At 42.9% G+C, this 26,060-nt stretch overlaps 2 protein-coding genes and 1 long non-coding RNA gene across 3 annotated transcripts; 2 read left to right on the forward strand and 1 right to left on the reverse strand.

The window, feature by feature from the left end:
- Positions 1–448: 448 nt before the first annotated feature.
- LOC114560354 (E3 ubiquitin-protein ligase TRIM21-like) lies at positions 449–3,028 on the reverse strand. Its single transcript, XM_028585669.1, has 2 exons — positions 2,928–3,028; positions 449–2,274 (listed from the first exon to the last, which is right to left on the reverse strand). Exon 2 carries the CDS (start codon positions 2,270–2,272, stop codon positions 623–625), a length of 1,650 nt encoding a protein of 549 aa, XP_028441470.1. The 5' UTR covers positions 2,273–2,274; positions 2,928–3,028; the 3' UTR covers positions 449–622.
- A 1,755-nt stretch (positions 3,029–4,783) lies between these two features.
- gpr37a (G protein-coupled receptor 37a) lies at positions 4,784–12,541 on the forward strand. Its single transcript, XM_028585257.1, has 3 exons — positions 4,784–5,019; positions 5,343–6,234; positions 11,346–12,541. The coding sequence occupies exons 1-3, from the start codon at positions 4,784–4,786 to the stop codon at positions 12,168–12,170; spliced, it is 1,953 nt and encodes a 650-aa protein (XP_028441058.1). The 3' UTR covers positions 12,171–12,541.
- An 8,586-nt stretch (positions 12,542–21,127) lies between these two features.
- LOC114560775 (uncharacterized) lies at positions 21,128–25,320 on the forward strand. The gene is made up of 3 exons (XR_003693234.1): positions 21,128–21,163; positions 21,880–21,960; positions 25,213–25,320. It is a non-coding gene; the product is annotated as an uncharacterized LOC114560775 (long non-coding RNA).
- The last annotated feature ends 740 nt before the right edge of the window (positions 25,321–26,060 follow it).

Genomic DNA, 26,060 nt, shown 5'->3' on the forward strand with positions numbered 1-26,060 from the left:
AGTAATTTGTGCCAGTATTAAACACTGACAATGATCAGACAATAAACTGTTTTAAAGGTGCCCTGCCATACAAACCCATTTTTACTTGCATTTTTTGAAATATGTTAGGTCCATATGTGTTTGTGTTATGTTGTGAATGTGAAAATGAACTGCTACCTCTTTTGTCAGCTCTAGCCACTGACAAGAAATAAGCAGAGAAATCGGACCAATAGCAAAAGCTGGTCAGTCTGACATCATATTGCCTGAGCTCATTACTATTCATTAGCTCGCACAGTTGGGCTGGGTAAAGGATTCTGACAGCCAGGCTCTCATTGGCTAGCTGTTAGCCAATCCGATTCAAACAGCTTAGCTTGTTGAATATTAATGAGAACTGGCAGAAATCGAGCCGAGTATTCCTGTAGGTTTTCTATACCACGCTACAATGGCTTGAAACAAGGTAACCAAGGCATTTTTTCTGTTTTTATTTTTCAAAATCTGTTCGTTGTAGTAGTAGGTAGCAACTTGACACATAAGAGATAAACATTTAAAAAAAGGGATAAAACACTACACACTAAATCGTATCACCATTAATATACATGTATTACATTAAATAAAAGTTAATCTTTTCTGACATCAAATGGTTCTACTCCCTATTACTGACAGGAGAGATGATCAGAGGGTTGGAGTTTTTACCACCATTGTTACAAGGACTGAAGAATGGGTAGAGTTTCTCAGTGAAGGAGCAGCCATTAAAGGAGTAGATAAGAGCTGCAGCATCAACGTCATAAAAGGAGACCAGACCCTCCTCATAATCCACAAACACCCCCACCTTCTCAGGACGAGACTTCAGAGAGAGACGAACTGGAGGGTCTTCACGAGCTTCATAATTATTTTCATTCCTTAACCATATCATCCATAAACCATACTGAGGAGTTGCTATGATTTTTCCCTTCCTGTTGATCGACTCTCTGGCCACTCCTAAATCCCATTTAGTCTTTCCTTTAACCTGAACCTCGTAATAAAATCGTCCAGAAGAGAAGCCCTGCTTTGCTAAAACATTAACGCAAGTATCAAATCTCTCTGGATTGTCTGGAAGAGTCTTCTTTACTTTACCATGTTTAACTTGTTTTACGTCATCAGAGAGGATGAGCCAGGGATTTGCTGTATCAGGATCAAATGTCACATCCACTGCAAACTGTTGGACCCTCTTCAGCCCGACCTCAGCGAGCAGCTTCTTCATCTGTTCACTGAGCGTCTGCTCCAGCTGATTGACAGCTCTGACCACAGTCCCCTCATATGAAGGTGGACCGACGCTGACTTGTGTCCAGTCCTTAGTGGGTGGAGCAGCGTTCAGGGACGTGAAGCTCTGGAGGACGTGGAAGTGGTCTTCAGACTGTGAGAGCTGCTCCACCTCAGTGCTTCTCTTCTTCAGCTCAGAGATTTCCTGTTCCAGCTCCTTGATGAAGCCTTCAGCCTGTTTCTCCATCTTTCTCTGCTTCTCTTTGATCGTGTCGATGATCTCGGCCTGGCTTCTCTCAACAGACTCCTTCAGAGCGGTGAAGACCTGAACACCATCTGCTATCTCTCTGTCTGCATCTTCCTCACTGAGCTCCACGGAGTGTTTGATCTCCTGAATCTTCAGTTGTCTCTTCTGGATCATCTGCTGGATTTCAGCCTCGGTCTTCCCCAGCTCGGCCTTCTTTTCTTCATATTCTTCTTTCAGAGGAACAACATCATGTGGCTTATGGTCTAAAATGGTGCAGAGCATACAGACGCACATCAGGTCGGTCTTACAGAACAGCTCCAGCAGTTTATCGTGCTTGCTACACATCCTGCCTTCCAGGTTCTCCACAGGGTCGATCAGCTGATGTCTTTTCAGGCCTGATCTTGTCAGATGAGGCTCCAGGTGAGTCTCACAGTAGGAGTCCAGACACACCAGGCAGGACTTCACGGCCTTCAGTTTGGTTCCAGTGCAGACGTCACAGGGAACTTCTCCTGGTTTGGACACTTGTTGCTCTGAGCTGCTGCTGCTGCTGCTGGCTTTCTGCTGAGCTGACTGTCTGAACTGAGCAGCCATCTCAGAGATGAAAGTATTGACCTGCAGCTCAGGTCTGGTTCTGAAAACCTTATTACAGTTGGGACACTGACACCAGACATTATTATCCCAGTGATCAGTGATGCAGGTTTTACAGAAGTTGTGTCCACATGGTATGGTGACTGGATCAGTGAACACATCCAGACAGATGGAGCACAGAAACTGATCTTCAGTCAGCAGACAGCTGGCAGCAGACATATCTACAGTACAAAAAAGTGAGAAAAAACAAAACTTTAATTCTATATCCTTTTGATTATTTGTTTTTCACACTATCAAACTTCTAGCTCTGCATAGTATAAGAATGTGTAGAATAACCAAATTTCTCCATGGGTTATTTGGGCTAGCATTAAGTAGTTGTCATTTGTCAGCTCCATTTGGAGTTAGATGTGTTTTTGTACTCTATACATCTATTATATACACAAAAAGTATATAACACACTAAAAGACAGGAAAACCCCAAAAAGCATAATAAGGGCTCTTTATTTCATTGTTTATACTGATTTTTAAATATCATATTTCAATTCTCTCAACAACCCCCACGGCCACCAATGGACCTCAGTTAGGAGTTGAACTGAGGTTTGGAGTTCATACAGGAAACAGGCCTGTACATTAGCTTACGCTAATGCTAGCTGTCCCTGTAATCTGTCTAACCTTAACTAGCCAGAGTTAAGACACTGTGGTTTGGTTTTTACCTCTGTTTTGTATTTGCTGGCTAAATGCACATGTTTTTATCTACAATGACACAGTTCTATGGTATACTATTCTTTATATGAATTTGTCAGATTCTGGTTTGAACTAAACTTTTACAGAATATTTAGCGAGTTCATTTTGTCTCAGTAGTGCAGTGTACGCACCAGTGTTTGGCAGAGATGCTGCTGCTGTTGAGAAAAGGATTCCGTGGAATGTTTCTTGAGAGAGAAACAGAGACTTGTCTCGACTGCAGCGGTGCTGTTGCTCAGACAAACTTTCACTTTCAATTCAGAAAATGTGACGTTTCAGCTCTCCTCTTTCAGTGTTGCTCCACCTCTCAGTGGCCCGTCGCCAAGAGGGAGAGGTGGAGCAAGTATTCAGATCCTTTACTTAAGTTAAAGTACTAAAGCTTACGCATCACACAGTACTAATTAGTGTTACATTAGTGTATGTGCTTTTTAAATACTTTATTTAACTTAATATATTGGAGAAATTTCTCAACACATAAAGGAACATTTCTTTTTAGTTTATCACAAACATGGTTTTCACTGAACAGGAAGGGGCTGACAAACTGTCATCTGAAAAGTAACTTAAGCTGTCAGACAAAAAAATTACATTAAAAGTACATTTACCTCTGAGATGTAGTGGAGTGCAAGTATAAAGTTCTAGGTAAGGAAAATACTCAAAGTACAAGCACATCAAATGACCTCAGAGCCTCTTAAAGTGCTCATATTGTGCTTTTCCCCTTTCCTTTATTGTGTTATATATCTTTTTTTTTTTGCACGTTATAGGTTTTATAGGTTTATAAGTGAAAAAGCCCGAAGTCCAACCCAAAGGGACTTACCATCTCCAACAGAAAACACTGTTCACAAACTGCTCCAAACAGCTCTATTGTAATTAGAGATACCCAATACCATTTTTTGCTTACCGATTCCGATACCTGAACTTGCGTATCGGCCGATACCGAGTACTGATCCGCTACCAGTGTGTCATATATTTTATTATGTTTTAACAACTGTATACTACTATCCCTGTAAAAGCAAGCTACTAAGCCACGCCCACGGCAGTCGCTATGACGACCAGCCACGCTGAGGCGATACTAAAATCTGCAATGGAAAACGGACGCACAGCGAGTAGAGTCGAGTAGAGTAGAGTAGAGGCGAGTCGATCAGGTACCATGTAATGGAAAAGCACCATAAATACAATTATGAACCTGAAAATGAGCATGTGAGGTCTTTAAGTAAAAGAAACAAGACCAGCAGCCATGAGAGATTCAAACACTAAGTGTAAACAAACCCTTTAATATTCTCTTTTAGTCTAAATGTTACAGATGAGTGCAGCAGGAGAGGGTCAGGGTAATACCCAGACATTTAGCTAGATGGCAGACAAGACCTGTGAGTATTTGCTCTGACATTCAATGAACCTTTCTTTGAGCATTTATTTACTAGAACTAATTTCAAACCGCAGAGGCATGCTGGGACATTTCGGCTTTTTGATTCAAACTTTTAGTAAGCCTAATTGAATAATAAACACACGATACTGTACAGATATCAAAAGTACACCCTCAATTCCATGATCATTTATAAAAATGTAGCCTATATTTGTTATTTGAAATTAGTACTACATTTATATCAAGTAACTGAATCCAGTAATAATAATATAGTTAACTTTACTTAACTTTTTTTCCTCAAAATGTTTGTATTAGTTGTATAACAGTTTATTTTTGTAACTAGTATTTGGTAACTAGGGTTATGGACTACAAACCTGCACATTTTAAAAGAGAAACGTTTTTCTTTTAAAATAAATCCGTTAAGAATTGACTTTGTATATGTTCCTGTTGAGGTCTTGTGTCAGTGTTACTTCATCAAAATGACTTGCATGATTTTTTATTTTAAACAAGAAAATCTTTTTACATCAGAAAATGTCCACATAAAGAGTAATTTTCATGATAATCCCACTCAGATTACAGTTCAGTGTGTTATTTGTACAGTTTATTATCAGATCAGGGTAGGTGTGACAGATGACTACTCACTCCCCCCCTCCTAGCCGCCTTCCTCCTCCTCCTACTCTCGGGTCCTCTTCTTTCTCTCAGACGGAGCTCGGCGTCTCCACCGGCCGCAACTACCCCGGCTTCCGAGCGCAGAAATTTCATGGGACGGAGGTGGACCTGCACCGGCTGGGATTTAGCACTCTTTCCCATCCTCCACCCTCAGCTGCGGAGGATCTGAACGGTCCGTTAACTTTTTCCAACCCAATGTGAGGGCATATTTTCCGCTCTGGTCTCTTGGTGATGCCTCCAGACTCGAGCTGCTCCGGGACGCACCCGAATCCGACAGGTGCACGTCTTAAACACGACCAAATACTTTGTGAAAGCTTGTTGCGCGGAAAGATGAAAGAAAACTGATTTATTTTTTTGTGTGGCGGATTAAAGTTAAGATTGTCGCTTTTTTTGGACCGATTACCAGAAGCCAGAGATGGATCAGTCATTTCGGAAAACGCATCAGTTTGATATTGCGGGTTAGACGGAACCACACGATGCTGCTTCCATTCTCGAGGCTACTGTGTTTGTGGCTGTGCAGCAAGGCCGTCGCGAGTCAGCTCGTCTGGCAGAAAACAAAGACGACTTTCAGTCCTCATTATGAATCCCCCGCCGCTGAAAGGAATGCGCAGAGCCCGAGATGGAGTACTGTCCCCGGGGAGGACAATGGAGGCACGCTCGGTGCCAATACGCAGGCCTCGTTGCTGGATACCGTAAACCCGTCATCCTCTGATCTGCCAGGGACACACATACCCTGGCGCGCTGTGCGTAAAAGCAATGCGCAAAATGGAGTGGGACGCATCCGACGGGTACCCGGAGACGAAGCTTTACGCACGGATGTAAACAAGGCCGGTGAGCCGAGAGTGAGTGGTCAATGCAGCCCGGGAGAAGTGCTTAAACAAACCCCGCATGGACGCACGTGTAGCCTCGATAGAACCGGACACAACCAGCGGCAGAGACGGAGCGCTAAACTCGGCAGGAGGAAGCGGAGCGAGCCGGTGCAGGACGGAGCCGCCATGGCGCAGGAACACGAGCCCGGAACCCCCTTCGGACTCAACACCAGTGACTATGAGGAGGAGTACTCTCTGCCGGACTTTCCCGACACCACGCCGTTCGCGCCGGTGAACCCGCGGACCCGACGGAAGCAGTTGAAGAACCCGTTCTACCCGGTCACCGCCGAGGCGTACGGAGCGTACGCGGTCATGATCGCCGCCGCCGTCATCTTCAGCGTGGGGGTCATCGGGAACGTGTCGCTCATGTGCATCGTGTGTCACAACTACTACATGAGGAGCATCTCCAACTCGCTGTTGGCCAACCTCGCGCTCTGGGACTTCGTCATCATCTTCTTCTGCCTGCCGCTCGTGGTGTTCCACGAGCTCACCAAGCACTGGCTGCTGGGGGAGTTCTCGTGCAGGATCATCCCCTACCTGGAGGTGAGAGAGGGGACGGGAAGGTTCTATTGATGCTGGGTCAGACAGGTGTCGTGCCAAAAAGTGCATCATCCGCCAAAAAGCGATTGCGTTCTATGGGAGTGTGTATACATTCACAACACTTGGAGAACTGTGTTACTGTATGTATTGGCCCTTTAAAGGTATTTCAATAGCTTCTGGTTGGGCTATAATCTATCAACTCTAACCCTTGTTCAATGAATCAAGTCATTTTGAGGCAGAAACAACCTTTCAAACTAAATGCAGGAGCTGCAATCCCTTTTTGGCAAGTAGGAAAAGGACTGATTTAGGGCACAGGGCGCTCCCGCAGGCAATACTTTTTTGGCACAACACCGGTACTGACTAACTGAGTGTACATGTGTGAGATGTCAGAAGTTGTGAGAACAGGTTTGACAGGTGTTTGTAATTTTCTGTTCAGAGGTTGTTGATAAAGAAAACAGTTTATACCATATTTGAACCAGTCACCAATAATTATAGGTTGATCTCACATTGTGCAGCTTCAGAGCTCATAGCTGAATTAAAGCAGTGTAATCATCCCTCCCTCACGCTGGCCATTAATAAGACCCCTTACCAACCTGTGTCCATTGTAAGTGATGGAGGACAAAATCTAGCCTGGTCCTACCAGAATCTCGTACATTTCATTTGTACAGAGAGTCTGGCCACTCTCCATTGACAAAATCCACAGTTCTGTGCAAAATCACTCCTCAGTCTCCGTTAATCAGATCAAGTGGTTATCTTGTGTCCTTGGTGAGCTGCGATGGAAGTAAAGTAACACAAAGATGAAATTCTGTACTAAAATGACAAATGTAGACTAAAGATGTAACTCAGACTGCCCAAGCCACATTTTCCATGTTCCTTAATTTGTCATTTAACAACACATTTGCATAATGAAATGTAAGTTGTAGCTCCCTCAAAATGTAGCCTACAGTTTATACAAATATTTAAATTAAAATAGAATAAAACAATATATAGTAACTTATATCCAACCTTTTAAGTAAATATGTAGCTTTCCCACTTTTCATGCAGGAGACTTAAGTTCACATCCTGTCACATACCTGCATTGACTTTTTTTTCTCACCTGCTACATTAAGGGGGAATAAACAAAAAGAAATGAAATGGCAAAAATTAAATGATAAAGCCAACGTGCTAAAAATAAAAAAAATGCTCCTCCTTTAACAAGAGATTTCACTGTAGTTTCCATTCACATGTAAAAACATTTTTATTTCTATATCACCACTGAAAGTTATTTGGGATCCTAGAGAGTCGCCCACTATCACCCATAGGCATAACTTACAGGGGGGGCTGGGGGTTACAACCCCCAACAATCAAAACTGTCCAGTGCAACCCACCCCAACAACCTATTATAATTTCCTTTATATGGGGGGCTGAGGGGCTCCAACACTACACATAAATTCATTGATCCCACTTGGCCACCAATCGCAGAATCACATAAAACATCCTCTTCAACACATCACTCCACTGAGAGGAAAATCATTAAACATAGGTCACTAACCCAGTGCTCATGATGTCTCCGCACATTTGAGCTTTATACAGACTTTAACCTTATTGACCCTCAGATACCACACGCGTTTTAGATATGACGCTAAAGGAGACTTTTAGCGCCAATAACCAAGCCAAAGGCACCTGACCAAGTGTCCGTATCTTACGCGATGTTAATGAGAATCTGTTGGTCAGAACTAGATGTTTGAAGTTTTCCTGTCTTAAAACGGGTTGTAACTTCACTCAGAGGAGGATAAAAGATGATATTTTATAGTGCAGTTCTATAGTTAATTCATGTTCATGTGAACACCTGTTCACATTAGAAGAGAATTAAATGGAGAGTGGCCCCAGACTGCAGTCAGGGTTTAAATCCGGTTTAATGTCACCACATGTGAAGGGTCTTTAATCTGATCATTGTCAACAAGACAAAACCTGCTGAACACGTGAAACCATGCTGTCCAATCAGAGTGAAGATCAGGATTAATGAAGAGTCTCTCAGATTCAGATTAGACAGCGACAACCCCCCCTCTGATCTGGTGGAAACAGGACAAGGAGCTCTGATGGTTTGGTCCCTTCCCTTTAGTTCTACTTAAGGGAAATCTTGAAGGGAGAGTTTTTCCTTTTACCTGTAGTGCTATTTATCAATCTAGATTGTTTAGGTGTGAGTTGGCCAGTATTGGAGATATTCGTAGAGATGTCTGCCTCAAAGCGCCAAAAAATACATTTCAAAAACTTAACAGCAATGTATTTTTACAGATATCATGACCCGGTTACTCAAGATAATCCACAGACGTGGTTGTGAGGGGTTTCATGTAGGAAATATCTTCTGTCTAACGAAGTACATCCACGTATCTCCGCGCACAGTCCATTCATGGTCCGACAATGATAGCTTGTAGAGAATAGTTACCTGAGCACAAAACCAGGTCCATAAAGAACTTATTTTCCTAGGCCAATCCTTTAGGATAAACTGGGCCAGACCTGGTCACCAACATCAGTGTTGCAAATCCACGCAGCTAGGTTCAACATCTGGAGCAGAGATTGTAACCAGAAGAGTGGAGGCTGGATGTCCAGGAATTTGGAATCTGCTGTCCACATACGTTTGGCCATTTTGTGTGTGTGTGTGTGTGTGTGTGTGTGTGTGTGTGTGTGTGTGTGTGTGTGTGTGTGTGTGTGTGTGTGTGTGTGTGTGTGTGTGTGTGTGTGTGTGTGTGTGTGTGTGTGTGTGTGTCTTCCGTGTTGGTGATGTTGAGCTGAAGTTGACATTGTTGACATGTTTTAAATCAGCTGGGATGTAAACATTGGCAGCAGGTTAACACGTTTTTTTAAGCATTTTAATGTGGCGTCTGGAAACAAAAGGTCGGATTGATTAAGTTTAATCTTCTCAACAGCTGCAGCTCTTGGCTCGAGATGATGACCTACTGTAAATGACATTAGTGATATTTACTGATGTCGCAAACTGTCATTTAGTTTTTTAATATTTTGTCTTTTCATTCTTTCATTTTTTTATTTATTTTATATTTTCTTAATTCAGGGTAGACTTTAGTTTAATATAAAAACCATACATATACTTTATCACTAAACAGTGAAATGATGTGGAAAAAAACAAAAGTGTTAAGAGCCGGAGCTGCAGATCTGAGATCAGTCCTGCGGTCTCCTCTAACCGTTTAATGGAGCGTAATCGCACAAAACACAAAGAAGATTAAATGTGAAAACTGCTGTGATGGTCCGACCCCCAACACACACACACACACACACACACACACACACACACACACACACACACAGATGCACTGTCTGTAGTAAGTAAGGCTCTTAGATCACAATTTTGTCATCTCAAAAATAAAACTAAATAGTCAAATAAATAAAACCCCAGTGCCAAATCATGAATACTTGTGTTTTTAGCTTCCTTTTAATGCACACAATTTCCCACAATCCAACAGACTGCTGTTGCAGGTTTCAGGTCAGCAGTTTGACAGACTTTCATATCCTGTCAGAGATATTATAATTACCAGTTTCCAACTTGTTAATGTCATAAACATCCTGTTTTTTTTTTTTTTTGAAAGCAGAACAAACTTGAATTGTACTCAATTGTCATAGAATATGGAAAATAAACTCAAACCGGTTTTGCGTTGTTCCAAAGAGAGATTGTTATGATTAACAGAAGCTAGTGGAACAGAAGCTAGACAGGAAGTGACATAATGTTGTTTATGCACACACACACACACACACACACACACACACTGGTTTGCTTGTCTGTTGTCCTTCCTACAGTGTGAAGTGTTTACAGCTGCTGAGACCCAACAGATGTGGTTTGTGACATTGTGAGGCAGAGCAGGAGGCAGAAAAGTTTGAGTGTCTATGATCATATTTTACTCGCCAGTTTTATAGATCTGTGCATGATGTGGTTTTAGTTAATTTCTTCAAAAATCAACCTGCAGACTTGAAAGCAAAAACATTTTGTATAAAACCAGGAAATATCTGCAAATAATAAGTAAAAACGACATTTACTGCCAGCATTTAATACTCAACAAATTTCCAGTCTCACTGCTACAGACACAGTTCAGTTTGTAGAACGTGTTGAGGATCCACAACAGTTTTTCATCTTCATCATTGTATGGCGTTCTCCTTCGTAATCTCTAATACCAACTAAATAAGGAGGAAATGATCTGATATTTTGAAATATCGGTGAAATAATTTGAGTAAAAAAGCAGTTATGAGAAAAAAGTTGGAATTTTATGAGAAAATGAGTAGTAATATTGGGAGATAATGTCATGATTTTACAGGAGAAAGATGTTATGTTTTGGGAGTAAATATGTAATTTTTACGAGATAATTCTAGGAGTTTGAGGACACTGAAATTAAGTCGAAGCAATTAAATGATGTAAGAAAAGGATTCAAGCTGTACAGTATATCTTCTCAGAGGAAAGTTAAAACTCCAAACACAAGTCTTCAGCAAGTAAAACTAACAATTTAATAATGTCCTCAAAACCAACTTATATAATCACATTTGACGTGTTTCAAATTTTCTCATGATTACTATTTTTAGTTTACTCATTTAAGGTTTTAAATTGTCGTACGGTTAAAGGTGCTGTAGGTAGGATTGTGAAGATCCAGGATTTAGCCAAAAAATGTGAACATCGACAACGTCTCAGTCCCTCCCACCTTTCCGCTAAAGCCCAAAACGGTCTCCTAAGCCCCTCCCCCCACAAGGGAGAATGAATGTGTGTGGATGAGCAGTGATTGACACGCAGTTAGATACCACCCCTGGCCCTGATTGGTGCATCTGAACAGGGAGCGGTGGATCTTTGTAAATCGCACTACAGGCTGTAGGTGGAGCCAGAGGAGCCAGATGTTTTTAATGACCTGCTTCATGTAGTTCTACTGGAACATTGGGTCAGTTTCAGCAAATATGACAGAAAGTTAGTTTTATAAGTCTTACCTACTGCATTTAAACTGATTTATTGGTGCTGCTAACACAGTAAATGATTGCACTCTTTTTTTTTTTATTCTAGCTTCCTGTTCAGAAAATTGAGTGTAGAGAACTTTCTAAAGTTTTTATTTGAGAAGTGTAACCTGACCCTTCTCTTCTCTTCCCAGGTGGCTTCTCTCGGCGTCACTACCTTCACGCTGTGCGCTCTGTGCATCGACCGTTTCCGTGCCGCCGCCAACGTCCAAATGTACTACGAGATGATTGAGAACTGGGCGTCCACTACGGCCAAGCTCGCCGTCATCTGGGTGGGTGCTCTGCTGCTGGCGCTGCCCGAGCTGCTGATCCGACAGCTGGTCACCGAGGACGGCGACCCGCCCGACGTAACGCCGTGCGAGCGCTGCGTGATCCGCATCTCCACTGACCTCCCGGACACGCTGTACGTCCTCGGACTCACCTACGATGGCGCTCGCCTCTGGTGGTACTTCGGCTGCTACTTCTGCCTGCCGACGCTGTTCACGATTTTCAGCTCGCTGGTCACCGCGCGCAAGATCCGCCACGCTGAGCGCACCTGCGTCCGCGGCAGCAAGAAGCAGATCCAGCTGGAGAGCCAGATGAACTGCGCCGTTGTGGCGCTGGCCATCCTCTACGGCTTCTGCATCATTCCGGAGAACATCTGCAACATCATCAGCGTGTACATGGCGGCCGGCATTCCCAAGAGAACCCTGGACATCCTGCACCTGGTCAGCCAGATGCTGCTCTTCTGTAAGTCCGCGGTGACGCCGGTGCTACTCTTCTGCCTGTGCCAGCCGTTCACCAAAGCCTTCCTGGACTGTTGCTGCTGCTGCTGCGAAGAGTGCGGCCCGCCCCACTCCGCCGCCGCCACCATCGACGGCGACAACGAATGCACCACCACCGAGTTGGAGCTGTCGCCGTTTAGCACCATCCACAGGGAGCCGTCCACTTCCTACAGCGTTGTGGGGACGCACTGCTGAGGGCAAAGGTCGACGCCGTTAAACGGGTTTCATGCTTCTTGCGTTTAGCGCGGATGGCAGGCATGGTCGCCGCAAACCGTCTGGTCTTTCATACAGCGGTTTCACGCTTCTTGCGGCCATCGTGGTGCGGACAGCGATATGAAGCAAAGGCGGCCTGGGCTACTCTGTGCCAAGGGTCCGCCGAGGCTCTGAGCACCGACGCGCGCACCTCCAAGAATTTGTAACAACGCGGACGAGGTCCCATAGCCCGCTTTGCATAGTTGACCACAGAAGAGACGCTCTGAATGCTGCTCTGACCGATTTGACCGTAGTCTATATCCGTGAGATTCCACTTCCGGGATTGCTCCGGTGCTGCCGGAAATTCCACTGGATGTCCGTTACCTTCCCCTTTCTTTTAAATTTGTAACTCCGGTGGATTTGTGAGGACTATGGCTAACTGCTCCTCAGATCTCTGCAGGGTAAATCCAGACAGCTAGCTAGACTATCTGTCCAATCTGAGTTTTCTGTCACAAGACTAAAACAACTTTTGAACGTACACATGTTCCACCAAAACGAGTTCCTCCCCGAGGCTATTTTTCAGCGGCACCGTGGCTCCATCCGGCGCTTAGCCCCGCCCAAGACGATTGTGATTGGTTTAAAGAAATGCCGATAAACCAGAGCACGTTTTTCTCCCATACCGGAATGCTGTGTGGACTAGCTAGACCCTCCTTCGCAGCGCTGTGGAGGAAGGTCTGGCAATGCGAGACTACTTTGACCACAATCAGTATGAAAGACCGGACTGTTCGCGGCAACCATGCACATACAGACCCGCCGGGCACAGTCGCTCAGGCCGCGTTTGCGACATATTGTCCAGACCGCTCCGATCGCCCTGAACGCAAGAAGCATTTAACACATTTTAGGCGGAGCTTCTTCCAGGTCATTCGGAGTCTGATTGGTGGACGCGTTGACATATCAGGCTGTGAATTCCTTAGTTAAAACTGTTGGACACATTTGTGTTTTCTGACCGACAGACGAAAACGTCACTGTTCGTCCATTCACCGTTTACAGAGTTTCTATTTGAGAGATGAGAGAACACACAGTCAGTATTATTGAAAGCATTCATGTGTTTAGTTCTTTTTAATTCACTCCCTAGTATTTGTACTGAATCAGCACTCTGTCTTATTTTTTGTTCATTGTCACTGTGTTTTACAGAAGCTGAGAGCAGACATGGTTCCTGATGACAACTGAGTCATGATGACAAACAAATGGGGTTTGATGTCTTGAGATACAGGATAATTATATTGGGTAACACTTTATTTAACATGTCTATAATTTCCTTAGAAAAAAAGATTCTTTTAGTTAGATTTTAGTTAGTTGTTTTGAATGTATATAAGTATTTTACCTAGTATTTTTATTTTTTTTTTAACTGGGCTGTCTATGCAGTAGAATGGCACAAACTGTTTTGAAATAGGTGCTCCATGGCCAGAGAAGCTGTGATAATGTCCCTTTCGCTCAAAAGGTAGAAAACCTACAACTACCAGAATGCACTTCGCCGCACCGGACCAATTAATGCTCCCACTGTGGGGTGGCATAATGCGAGCACGTCACAGAAACAAAAAGGCGGCCGGCTAGTAACAAACAATCTCTTATTCCAGTAAAATGATATGCTAAAATATATTTCTGAAAACGTTTTAGGTGAGCAATAGGCAATGCAGTAACGAAAGAATTTTGGTTTATATTTGATCAGATCTGCCCAGTTTAACAGTTTAATCTGAGTTCAATCTGAGTTTGAGAAAAAGAGAGGGCGGCTCTTGAAAATCTGCGAAATGCTTCATCCGGTGGATTTGCACTGGAAGATGAACACCGAGATCTGGGCGCTGGCAAGATGGAGGGAAGTTATGATTCAAATCTGGATAAATATCGGCAAAGAATCCCTTTTAACTTTCCTGTAAAGAGCTTCTCCATTTAAACCAAAAATAAAAACGGATAATTCATTTTCTTATCAGAAATTTTATTCCCCATATATGTATGCTTTCCTGACGACATATTTTATCTTTTTGCATGTTCAGCTGACTTGTTACGAACTCACTAAAAGACTCTGTGCTATGCTAGCAATTATTTGGAATTATACCATAGTCTGCGGCGCATCAAACGGTTCACACCTCGCCATCGTCCATTAATACCTGACAATGGACACCTCGCCGGGCCCTAACCCTTACTTATACCATGGTCTGGGGGAATACTCAATTCTGATTGGCTGTAGGGTGTCCATAAAAAGTGTTTTAGGACACCTACTAAAGGAGTTCCAGTGAAACTGACTGTATACTGTTCTTAACTGAAGCGCTACAAAATGTGAATCTGTTATTTCCAACACTGAGTGGTGCTTCAGTGCCTCATCCTCTGAACACTACAGGCTGGTGCTAACACACAAGCTGCATAAGTACGTTACACTGCCCCTCTGAACTTACTTTGTTTCACAGCAAATATCGTTATCTTACATCCTGTTCGCTGTTCTACTTTAGGCTGCGGCCAACAGTACAAATGGCGGATAATTGTTTGTGAAAATCTTTATATTGTTTTGGGGACAATGACATGGCTGATAGCTAGCTTGTCTTGTTAACATACTGTCAAATTATATTTACTGATTGCCAACTGTACGCAATATTACTGACTTTGAATCTTGCTAGCATAGCGTTAGCTTTCCGGCTCATAGCTGTCTGAGCTGAAGGGTTCTCTGAGCTGAGCGGCAACCGGCCATTAATTCCTCACAATGGACTCCTCGGCGGGCATTAACCCTCACTTAAAGGGATACGCCACCGTTTGTTGAAATAGGGCTTATCACGGTCACCGTGGGTTAGGGTTAGCTGTACATAGGTGGGCCGCCGCTAGTTAGCTTAGCGTAGTGAATGGAATCCTATGTTGCCAGTTAGCATGTTGTGAGTAAAAGTGAGCCAACAAAAGGCAAAAAAAACAACCCAATTACTTGCACTGAAACAAAAAATGCGTTGGCCCACCTATCTACAGCCAGGGTAAACCGTGATAAGCACTATTAATAAAAGGTAAATAAATAAAGGTCTTGAACGTGAACTATTTCAACAAACGGTGGCGTATTCCTTTAGTTGAGCACGTACCAATTTAACATTTTGTCTGTTTTACCTGTAAATGATGCATACGTAATTATTTCTAGGAAATTACAGACCCCTAAAATGAAGTGTTACCTTAAATTGTTGTGTTGAGATAACAGGCATAAACAAAAGGTTGTCAACCATTGCTGTTATCAGCAGCTGGAGTTTTGTTCCTTTTGGATGTTTTCTTTCTTTGTATGAGTGAGTCAGTGGGACGAACATTAATATATTGAAAATAGCTGTTGATGCTGTGTTGTGTTTGCCGATGATATTCTTGTAAATCAGTTGCTCTTTACTCTGATAGCAGAAAAAACTGCACTCTGCTCAGTATGTAATGTGACGGAGTTACTGTTTTTGTTTTTAGCCACAGAAGAAGTGTCACTTTAATTAAAAACTATTTTAAAATAGATGTTTTTGAAACCCTGGTGTGCATTTAGACAGTCAATTTATTTGTGTGGCACATTTCCTGAACAACAGTTCAAAAGCAGCTCTCGCAGGGCAAGTACACAGAAACTAAACCAGGGCTGTCACTTCAACGCTCGAACAGCAGGTCAAATTTCAAACAAAAGTCGTAAACTAGACTAAGGGCACCGTCAGACCTTCATTATAATAGCAAACTTTCGAAACAAAATCAGTTTGATTTGTGGTGCTTTCTTTATGTGCGATCTTTAAAACACATATTTCTGCCATTGATCAATAGCAAATCTTTTGTTAAAGTCTTGCTGCAGCACTGGAAGTTGTAATTCTGAGTCAGAATTTTTGACAACTTAATGTCCCAGATGCAAAAGAAGAACTATAGTGTCATCAAACTAATAACAGTTTGGCTTAAGCATCTATCAATGACAGTAACATTTACATCTATAGGCACCAACCAGTGTTGTAGCTGAGTCACCAACTGTCAAGTCCGAGTCAAGTCTCGAGTCCCCAGTGTTCGAGTCCGAGTCACCAAAGAAGTCTGAGTCGAGTCATGAGCCCAGGACTCGAGTACTCCATCACTGCCTATTATGCATGAAAGTAGTCAGAATCTTCGTCCAACTTCTGAGTCCTATTTCATGAACACTCAAGTCTGATTTCATAAATCCTCGAATACAAGTCATCAGTGTGTGAGTCCAAGTTGAGTCCAGAGAATAGCGACTTGAGTCCTGGACTGGAGTACTCCATCTCAGCCACTAACAGTATACAATTTAGGGCTTCAGTGTTTCTTACAGCCACAATAAGACTATGTTGGACAGGACATATTGATGATTTAACTATTCAGACAGCCTCACCACTAGTGGAAAGTGTACTATAGGTGTGATAATATGTGTAACATTGCAATATAGCAAATTGTTTTTAGTGTGCAAAATCAGAATAGCTGCTAGAAGAAAAAGAGATTGAAAAAGATGTTAATTCGCAAAAGAGGTGTGTGACTCTCCATCTCCGTCCATCCAGAGGACACAGCCGCCATTGTTTGCTTTTACAGTTCAGAATCAACACACAACGTGTCCTCATCCACTCAGTTACAGTCAGTCCAACAAACAGCTGAACCCTCCTCAGGCACAGACAGTAGGCAGAACTAGCAGACTACAGTCAATGTTAGAACATCATTTATCTATCATGCAAACTGTTTCTCTAAAGTTTTTATTTTGCTGAAAAGGCACAAAAAAACTGCAGTGTATTTGCTGCGTCACGCTCAGCACAAAGCTCAGCTGTTTTTTCTCTCGCCATCGTTTCGTCATCATCATCGTCGCCGCCCAGCCGGGGAGGACACAGCGCGCCATTGTCCCCCATTGAGGGAGTCTGCCTCTCAGCTGGCCGCCACAGTGAACAGTGCTACAGTACCACGGGCAACACATCCAGGCTCATTTACTGTGAAAGAAGTTGTCTCTGACAGTTTCTGGCCTGAGCCGGTGCAGTCTGGCCCCTAATGAACACATCCTGGTCAGGGTTTTTTACAAAATACGGAGGTCCAAGTATTGAGCTCGCCAGGGTGCTAACAATGAAAAATATTTCCCTGATCTAAATATGTGTGTTTTAAGACTTTAAGATCTTTAAAACCATGCTAGTGCAGCAGTGATACAGGTTTTATGTTGGATGGATTAGCCTACATGAATGTTTATTGTCACCAATAAATCATCACATATTCCAAATGTTATGCTAAGTTTCGTTAATTTGTATTTTGTGTTTCTTCTAGAACATTTTTACGTCAATGATAACATTTTGAAAAATTTGAAAAATAGAATTTTTCATATACTGTCTGTTTGAATATAGACCTGTCTGTATTAAGCCCTGATTGGTCGGTGTTTCCGGGTCTTCTGCATTCTGGGATTGCTGTGGACAAAGTTACGTTTAACCGTGTATCCAGCTGATTTAAATAGCTCACGTTACTGTATTGGGTGAACCGTTAACTTCATTTAACATTGTATGTGGTGTTTTCTAGCCTGGTTGACACCAGACCCTTCTCAGTTGTAACTGAGAGTGGGTCTGGGGAAAGGTTCATTTCCAAAGGGGGCATCACCAACGGACGCCGCTCAAATGCCTCTGGGCGCCATCGCATAGTCCTTCAACCAATCAGACCATGTTGAATGTACTAGCGGCGCCTAGATTTTGATTGTAGGTGGGCCTCCAGAAAACTGGATGGGCCAGTTAAAATAAGCCAAAAAAAAACTGTTGGCCTACTTGCCTTGCTGGTGTGAGGAGGGGTGGCTACGGGAGGACTTGATGGGGAGTGGGCGGCAGGATGGTAACTCGTCACTTGTAACCAGTGGCGCAAAAAGTGGGTATGCGCTATATGCGGCGCATAGGGGCACAGCACCGCGGGGGTGCCAAAGCGATGGTAAAAAAAATTATTTGTTTAGGTGTTTTCTATATGTAGCTGCTTTTCTGCGTTTCTAAATAATTTCTGCATTTCCTCAATCTTATTATATAACATTGTAGAGGACTAACAGGCTTGAGTAGGCGCCCTGTCTCATAATATTCCATCATAGATGAGAAGAGGTAGCGGGGGGCCCTCCCGTTTATATATGTCAATGGGCGCTCCCTACTATGGCCACGCCAAGACCCGGGCTGTTGAAGGGCGGGTCCGGTCTTGGCGTGGCCATAGTAGGATTCGTAATATCGCGAGTGGGGGCGCCGTGAGTGCTGAGCGAACAGGTACAGTACTGAGTTGTCGTCTGTGGAAAAAGATGGACAAAGCAAAATAGAAAAAGAAAGAAGGAAAAGGAGATAGCATGTCAAGGGATGCAACAGCAGTTAAGTACGTGGATGGTGAAAGGGCAACAGGTAGTAGGGCTCTCAAGTCTCACGCATTGGGCGTGAGACACACGCATTTCAACCCGTTCACACGCTCACACGCCACACCTTGTATTTCTCACGCAGAGAAATTACCAGGATAACGCCCACCACGTTGCGCCGCTATTTTTAACAGTGGAACAGGTAGAGGAATCAAGTGAGTCCCCCATAGAGTTCAGAACATAGACATAATATAGAAAATAATATATTATATTATAATCTATATTATGTCTATGGTTCAGAACGCCCTGGCACCACCCGCAGCGCTACCATTGGTCATTTTAGGTTCGGGCACGCCCATTTTGACCCATCTAGCAGTTCATCCAATAAGCAGCCTGAGGAAAGCTTTGAGTGGCTTCTCAGCCAATCAGCGGCTTCTACCCGCCTGCCCACAGGCTGCGTCGTCACCAGCAAGTGATCCAATGAAATGAATGACGTTTGTGCGCAAGCTTTTCAATCAAGCTCAATGAGCTATTAGCTAGCTAATATGAAACGCAAAGCGAAGCAAAGCAGCTTGTTTTCATCTAAATTCAGCAAGAAACACTCCAAGGAGCAGGAGGAGGACATTTTAAGTAACGTGGTTACAAGTGACGATTTACCATCCTGCTCGGCCGCCCTCTCCCCATCAAGTCCTCCCGTAGCCACACCGTCACACCAGCAAGGCAAGTAGTGTCTTAACGTTATTAGTTTCTGTCTGTCTGAATGAAGGGGGAACCTGAATACATTTGGCTTATTTTAATTGGCCCGTCCAGTTTTCTGGAGGCCCACCTACAATCAAAATCCTGGCGCCGCTAGTGCCTGCCACGCACAAGCTGAGTGAGTGCGGATTTCAAGTTGCGGCTTTCGTCGCTGTTTGTGACTTTGCCTGAGATTGAGTGACAAGTGTACTCTGTGTACTCGCCCTTTTGTTTATCTGGTTGCCATGACTTGGCGAGTGATGACGTCCTGTCACTGTTCCAGTTGAGGGGAGAGAGAGCGGATGACAGTTGGCTTGAGTTCAGTAGAGCACACGGCTCTGTAGAGTCGTGGAATTATGACTTTATATACTACATGTACATAGGAACAGGAAACCCTGATGTGTGTCTGCCCTATTTCTGATACTGTGGCGGCAGAAATCAACATAGAGGAAACACTGGGTAGCTTTTATTATTATTATTATTATTATTATTATTATTATTATTATTATTATAACTACATGTTGAATCGGCTGCAGGGCTACTCTGACAGTTTTATATTTTTATAAAGATACCCATTTTAGGCCTACCAATAATACTTTTATAACTGTACCCATAATAATTTGGAATATTTTTAGTTTTTTCTTTCCTTTTATTACACACACACACACACACACACACACACACACACACACATACTGAATTAATACAAATAAAAATTATTTGTACGAATTTATGTAGGGCTGCTCCCTCTTAGTGGATTAGTCGACTAATCGGTGGTTTTGGTCTTAGTCAACTTAGATCTCTTTAGTCCATTAGTCATGTTTGATGCTTTTTTCATGCTGAATGACTTATTTCCAAGAAACGTACGAGCACATCTCTAGTAAACACAAGAATTAAGGGTTGACATTTTACCTAAGAGATATCACCGTGAAACCTACTTTGATTACTTTCATTAAGGCAATTTTTTGTTGTATTACACGTTTTCTGAAATGTTGTGTTTAAAATATGCAAAGGAGGCGTTATCTTATTCAATATATGCATCATTTTATGGTCATTTTGCATGACTCTTTGCAGAGAAACTCAGATTTACAGATCTGTCGATTAAATCAAATAATTAGTCGATACTATTGAATGTTAGTCGACTAAGAATTTCTTCAATCGAACACAGGCCTACATTTATGTCATTTATCAGATCAGACTCCATCTGCACCCAAACCCCTGCCGCCAAAATCTCACTCTGAACTCTGTTCAAAACTTGAGAGCCCTGAGGTAGGATTTAAAGTGTGACGTCTGTGCTTGGAGGCTTGCAAATATTCATATTAACAGACTAGCTAGCGTTTGCTAACACTGGGAATGTCGCAGCCAAATATTCATGTTAACAGACTAGCTAGCGTTAGCTAACACTGGGAATGTCGCAGCCAAATATTCATGTTAACAGACTAGCTAGCGTTAGCTAACACTGGGAATGTAGCAGCCAAATGGGGGTTTACAGCTAGCTTAGAATATGCAGAATTGAGGTTGCTGAGCTGAAAACTGATAAATATAAGGTAGCATGTACAATAAATAACAATAATCTGGAAAACATAACTAATGCTATAACTTTGGTTTACCATGGAATCATTAATATATTTTGTGTTACCATTAGCTGTCAGACATACAGGCTAGGCCTATACATCTGTACATCCGTTGGGTGACATGGAAGCTGTAATTACAGGGTCACATCTCTCTCTCTATTTAAAGGTCTCTGTGCTAAGTGGCTCTCCATATTTGTGAATAAAATCCAAAAAAAACAGCAGCACAACCTTACTGCATAATAGTTGTCTTATCAGATGCCATCACTAGGCTGATTTAAGAATTGAATTGAGGCTGCTACATTTAACAGTGAGTTCATTTCATTCAGGTGTGAGGATGGTGGATCAGGAAAGACAGGGGAAGGCAACAGGTAGGTCTAACATTAGGTGGAAGTGTAGGGGGAGCCACTTGATACCAACAGATTAATTTCTTAAAAGTATTGTGCAGGATTTTCCCGAATTTTAGAAAAGAACCGCCCTCTATACTTTTTGAAAAAATGCACATGCGCAACACTCTGCCTGCTCCCAATAGGGAACGCCTATTAAACGTGTGCACGAGAGTGCACTGTTCACAAGTTGCTGTCAGCATGGCTCATACAAGCCTACTTTCCAAAAGAAGATTTGCACTTTTTCACAAATTGAGATGTTTACCGTGTGTGCGCGGTGCGTGACTTGTGCCAGGGCTAGCATTGCTAATCATAGCTTACATCAACTTTTACTAGCAGTGATTTTAAATGGATTTCTCCAAATAGCCAAACTTTACCTGTGGAGTAGAAACTTCACGACTGAGGCATCAGTGAGAAGCCCAGCCTGTGCTTTTAGCGCACCCCAGCGTGTGAAATATTCTCCCAAAAGCTTCAATGCTTCAATGAATGGCTGAAACCTTAGCTCCAGCTCACCACACATACACACCTGAAAGCTAGGGACGTGCACGTACTACGGCCTTACGTAAACATATCACCGGAATGATTGACAACTAGGAGGACCAATAGTCTTGATGATCCACCCGGAAAAATGAAATCCTCCACTATACCTTTGATATTATGGAAAAACTAATATATAATGTTTGTTTGACAATATGTCTTAGTGGAGAAGAGCACAGGCAAGGAGTGAATGAGACAGACATGAGGTCGGCGATGGCTAGAGATGAGCCCAGTGATGACATCAGGTAGGAGTTCTATTAGTTAGACCACACAAAACTAAATGTCCACTATGGTTTGAAGTTCTGTTGACCAACCTATTCACTGTGTCCTTTTTGGGGAAAAAATAGTGCAGACAGAGATGGAAAATATAACAATTAGCCTATGTCTGACAGCGGGGACGTAGTAAATATATCAGAACATATCATATTTATTTATTTATGTTTTTTGTGGGGGGGTGGGCGCCAAGAGTCCACACGTGGGGTAGAAGTAGAAGCCGCTGATTGGCTGAGAAGCTTTCACTCAAAGCTTTGCTCGGGCTGCTTATTGGATGAACTGCTAGAATGAAAATCACTCACTACTCACTATAGGCCTGGGTCAAAATGGGCGAGCCCAGACCTAAAATTTTAGGTTGATTTTAGGTTACACCAACCACTTAGGGTGGTTGAATGTAAACAAAAAGCTGCTTGCCGTCGCTGCGCTGTCGTCTCATAAAGCCCACCTCAACGGTTGTGATTGGTGCCTCGATTTTGGGGACATTGGAAATGGGTTTGAATGGGCTCTTCGCCAGACTGACTTGCAGAGCAAATCTCAAATTTGCCGGAAGTTCGTCAGGGTTTACCCAGGCTAGGTCTTTTCTTTTGCGGGGTGCAAAAGTTCTACCAAAACAAGTTCCTTCCCGAGACTCTTCTGCAGACCCACCGTCACTACATCCAGAGCTTAGCGCCGGTCAAGACAATTGTGATTGGTTTAAAGAAATGCAAACAACCCAAAGCGTTTTTTTGTCCTATCCCAGAATGTATGAGTGGTGTAGCCAGTGGTGAAGTGATCCAGAAAAGCACCCACCGTATTACCTATGGGGCCCCAGCGTGAGTGGGATGCCTCCTGTTTTTCTTTCGTCACTGGTCCGTTTCCTTCCTTCCTTGTGGTTGTTATCATTCAAGATAAAATCCTATTAAATTAAATTTGGATTCATAGGCGTGGAAAATGACATAACATTCTTGTCTACTTGTGTTCATCACAGAATAAGCCAGAGGGGACTCTTTGTACGTAAACCACATTTTTCTCTAATCACCCGTTTGGCTTTGATTTGCTCTCTGGCATCATACTTGCGTGTTTGAGTCTTTTGTAAATGAGGCTGGAGGCCCCAGTCGCTGCTCCAGTAATTAGACAGCCCCATTCATACAGAAACAATGGGGCGATGGGTACACTGAGGCTCCGCTGCTGAACAGGCTGCTCACTGACCTTCTCCCAACTGCTCCCAGGACTGTTTTCTGGGATGAGTCGGACGTCCTGGGCGGCCTGGGATCGCTGCCCCCGATTGGTGGACAGGAGCCAGGCTTCCACGGCAACCAAAGCACTTATCCTGGATGGTGCAGATTCAGACAACTTTGTTTTCTGCAGGGATGTCTAAACATCCAAACAGCCATACAAAAATCATAAAATAACGTAATATAATAATAATAATAAAAAGTTGCGAGCATCATCACAACAAAAAGCTGTGTTAAGACAGACAGATTTTGGACATTATGCCAGTTGCTTGGCAACAGCTGTCTAACTGAAATGTCCTGTACCTGTAAAAAAAAAAAAAAAAAAAAAAAAAATATATATATCTCAGAGAGGACCAGTCTGGTTATACACCCAATTTATTAGGTACACCATGCATATTTAATTTGTTTTCTGCCAAAATGTCCAATAAAATTTCTGCTCATAGTGACCACAGCATTCTTCCATGTTTAACCACTCATAGGTTAGTGTTAATTTTGTCACCTATTTTTAATTTAGTCTTAGTCTTCCGCCAAAAAATTTTGTTAGTCAAGTTTTACTTGACTAAAAGTCTTGTCATTTAGTCTAGTTTTAGTCAAAATAGAACTCAAGGTATCTCAGTCAAGTTTTAGTCGACTAAAAGTCTCGCCATTTTAGTCAAGTTTTAGTCAAAACATTTATCTTTTTTTTAAATAAATTATTTCTGATAACCATTTCAGTCAAATAGTTATAAAAATAAATAAATTATATAAAGTTATATAAATATTGAGCCTCTTCCTTATTTCACCAGTAAATGACAAAAACAACCACTGCATGGGAAAGGGATATTTTACACTAAAATAAATGCAGCACAAAACTAGCGAGGCGTATTTCAAGTGAACGCAACATATGTGTTGTTTTTCAGACAACGGCAGCTGCAGACTGTCGTACGTCTCGTGTTGGAATCCTACACAGTGAAATAGAGACAAACCTTTACACCGTTTAGCTGTCAGCATTGTAACCGTGTTTACTCCAGCTGCTAGCTAACGGTATGCTAACGTTACCTGCTGCCAAGTGTAGTGTTAACTAGCTAACGGTATGCTATCGTTACCTGCTGCCAAGTGTAGTGTTAACTAGCTAACGGTATGCTAACGTTACCTGCTGCCAAGTGTAGTGTTAACTAGCTAACGGTATGCTAACGTTACCTGCTGCCAAGTGTAGTGTTAACTAGCTAACGGTATGCTATCGTTACCTGCTGCCAAGTGTAGTGTTAACTAGCGCCCCGTGCAGCAATGTTTCGGTTGATCCTAACGTCCGTTTAGGAGCATCAGAGAGAAGCGCAGGCATTTAAGTGTTACCAAAATCTGCGTTGCTATTCGGTCCGGTAGATAACGTTAGGGCACCTGTCGGTGCCGTAGCACCGCGTCTCGGTAACAGCTGAATATTCTATCTCATGATGAAAAAGTAGAGACGATTGTAGACGAAAATGAAGAGAGATTTTATCTTAGTTTTTATTTTATGCAAAACATTTTAGTCTCGTCTTTTTTTCGTCAACAATAATGCACGTTCATTTAGTCGTAGTCACCGTTTTTGGACATTGGCGCAGTCTCGTCATCGTCTCGTCTTAGTCATGGAAAAAAAGGTCGTTGACGAACATATTTAGTCTCGTCTGACGAAATTAACGCTAACATAGAAAGCATTGTTTTGAATCGCATTATCAACCAAAGCAACAATCTTTCTGTCTTTGGTTGCCTTAAAACCTAACCACAGACGGGGCCTCACGATGTGAACCCAGGTCTCTGGTGTCAAAGAGGTCAAAAATGCAATCAGTTTACCTGCTGTTTGTAACAACTAGGCTACAGCAGCCTACAAAAAACACTGCAGCAGATGAAAAGCATGAACAAATATGCATGCTTTTGATGGAAGTCTGACCACTGCAGTGATGCGCCGACATCACCATCCTTATTTCCTGCTGACTTAAAAAGAAAACTTTTGACTGCAGACCTACTTGTTCTTCTCTCTGCTCTCATCTGCAGTGTGACAGTGTTTCTGCTGCTAACCTGACCCTGACTCTGCAGCAGTCCTTCGTGCCCTCCGGGTGAAGAGTCTTAATGGAGGCCGACCGCGGCTGCTGTCAGAGCGCTGCAGTGATCTGATTCACTCTAAAGATTCCCCCCCCCCAGGCATCTGCTGCTGCTCCCTCCAACAAACTCCTCACATCCAATCTGTTTCTTCACATAACAAACTGAAACTGTGCAGACTGAAGTGTCGTCTCCTTACACAGTCTGCTGCGGAGTCTCACATCCAGAAAAGACAAAGAAGAGATGAGATGCTTCCTACAGTGGCTTCATTGGCTACAATATATGTACATATTACATATGACAACAATGCACAGATAGACCGAATATAAGTTAGATGACCATAGTTTAATATTTAGAGCAGACTAAGTGAGATTAAAGGCGGATGCGAAAAGATGTTTTGAGTCAGGCTGTTCTCATGAACCATTCGTACGTATAGCTACGAAAAGTAATGCACTGTAATTTGTATGTAGCCCACGTATTTATTGCTGTATGCACCACACTGACTACCACTAAAGATCTGTGTAGGGATGAAGTTGGGGTGGACAAGCACAGTTTTTTTTTTAAGCCAGGGAGCAGAGTCCATGTCCCAAAAGAAGTAAAGGTGAAAACACAAGACTTTCACCCAGGATAATGCTGTTTATGTCCAAACTTAACTGCAACGGCTGCTAAAACGACCGTAACCTCAGTGACCGGTACCCGGCTAACCCGGCTTTTGGCTAACTATAACTGTAAAGGTCGCTCAACTTACTACCACTGACTGGTCGTCACATGACCGACCGGCGGCCACCGTAATATCATATGAA

The sequence above is a fragment of the Perca flavescens genome, chromosome 8 (genome assembly GCF_004354835.1).
Source record: "Perca flavescens isolate YP-PL-M2 chromosome 8, PFLA_1.0, whole genome shotgun sequence".
NCBI classification, from domain to species: domain Eukaryota; kingdom Metazoa; phylum Chordata; class Actinopteri; order Perciformes; family Percidae; genus Perca; species Perca flavescens.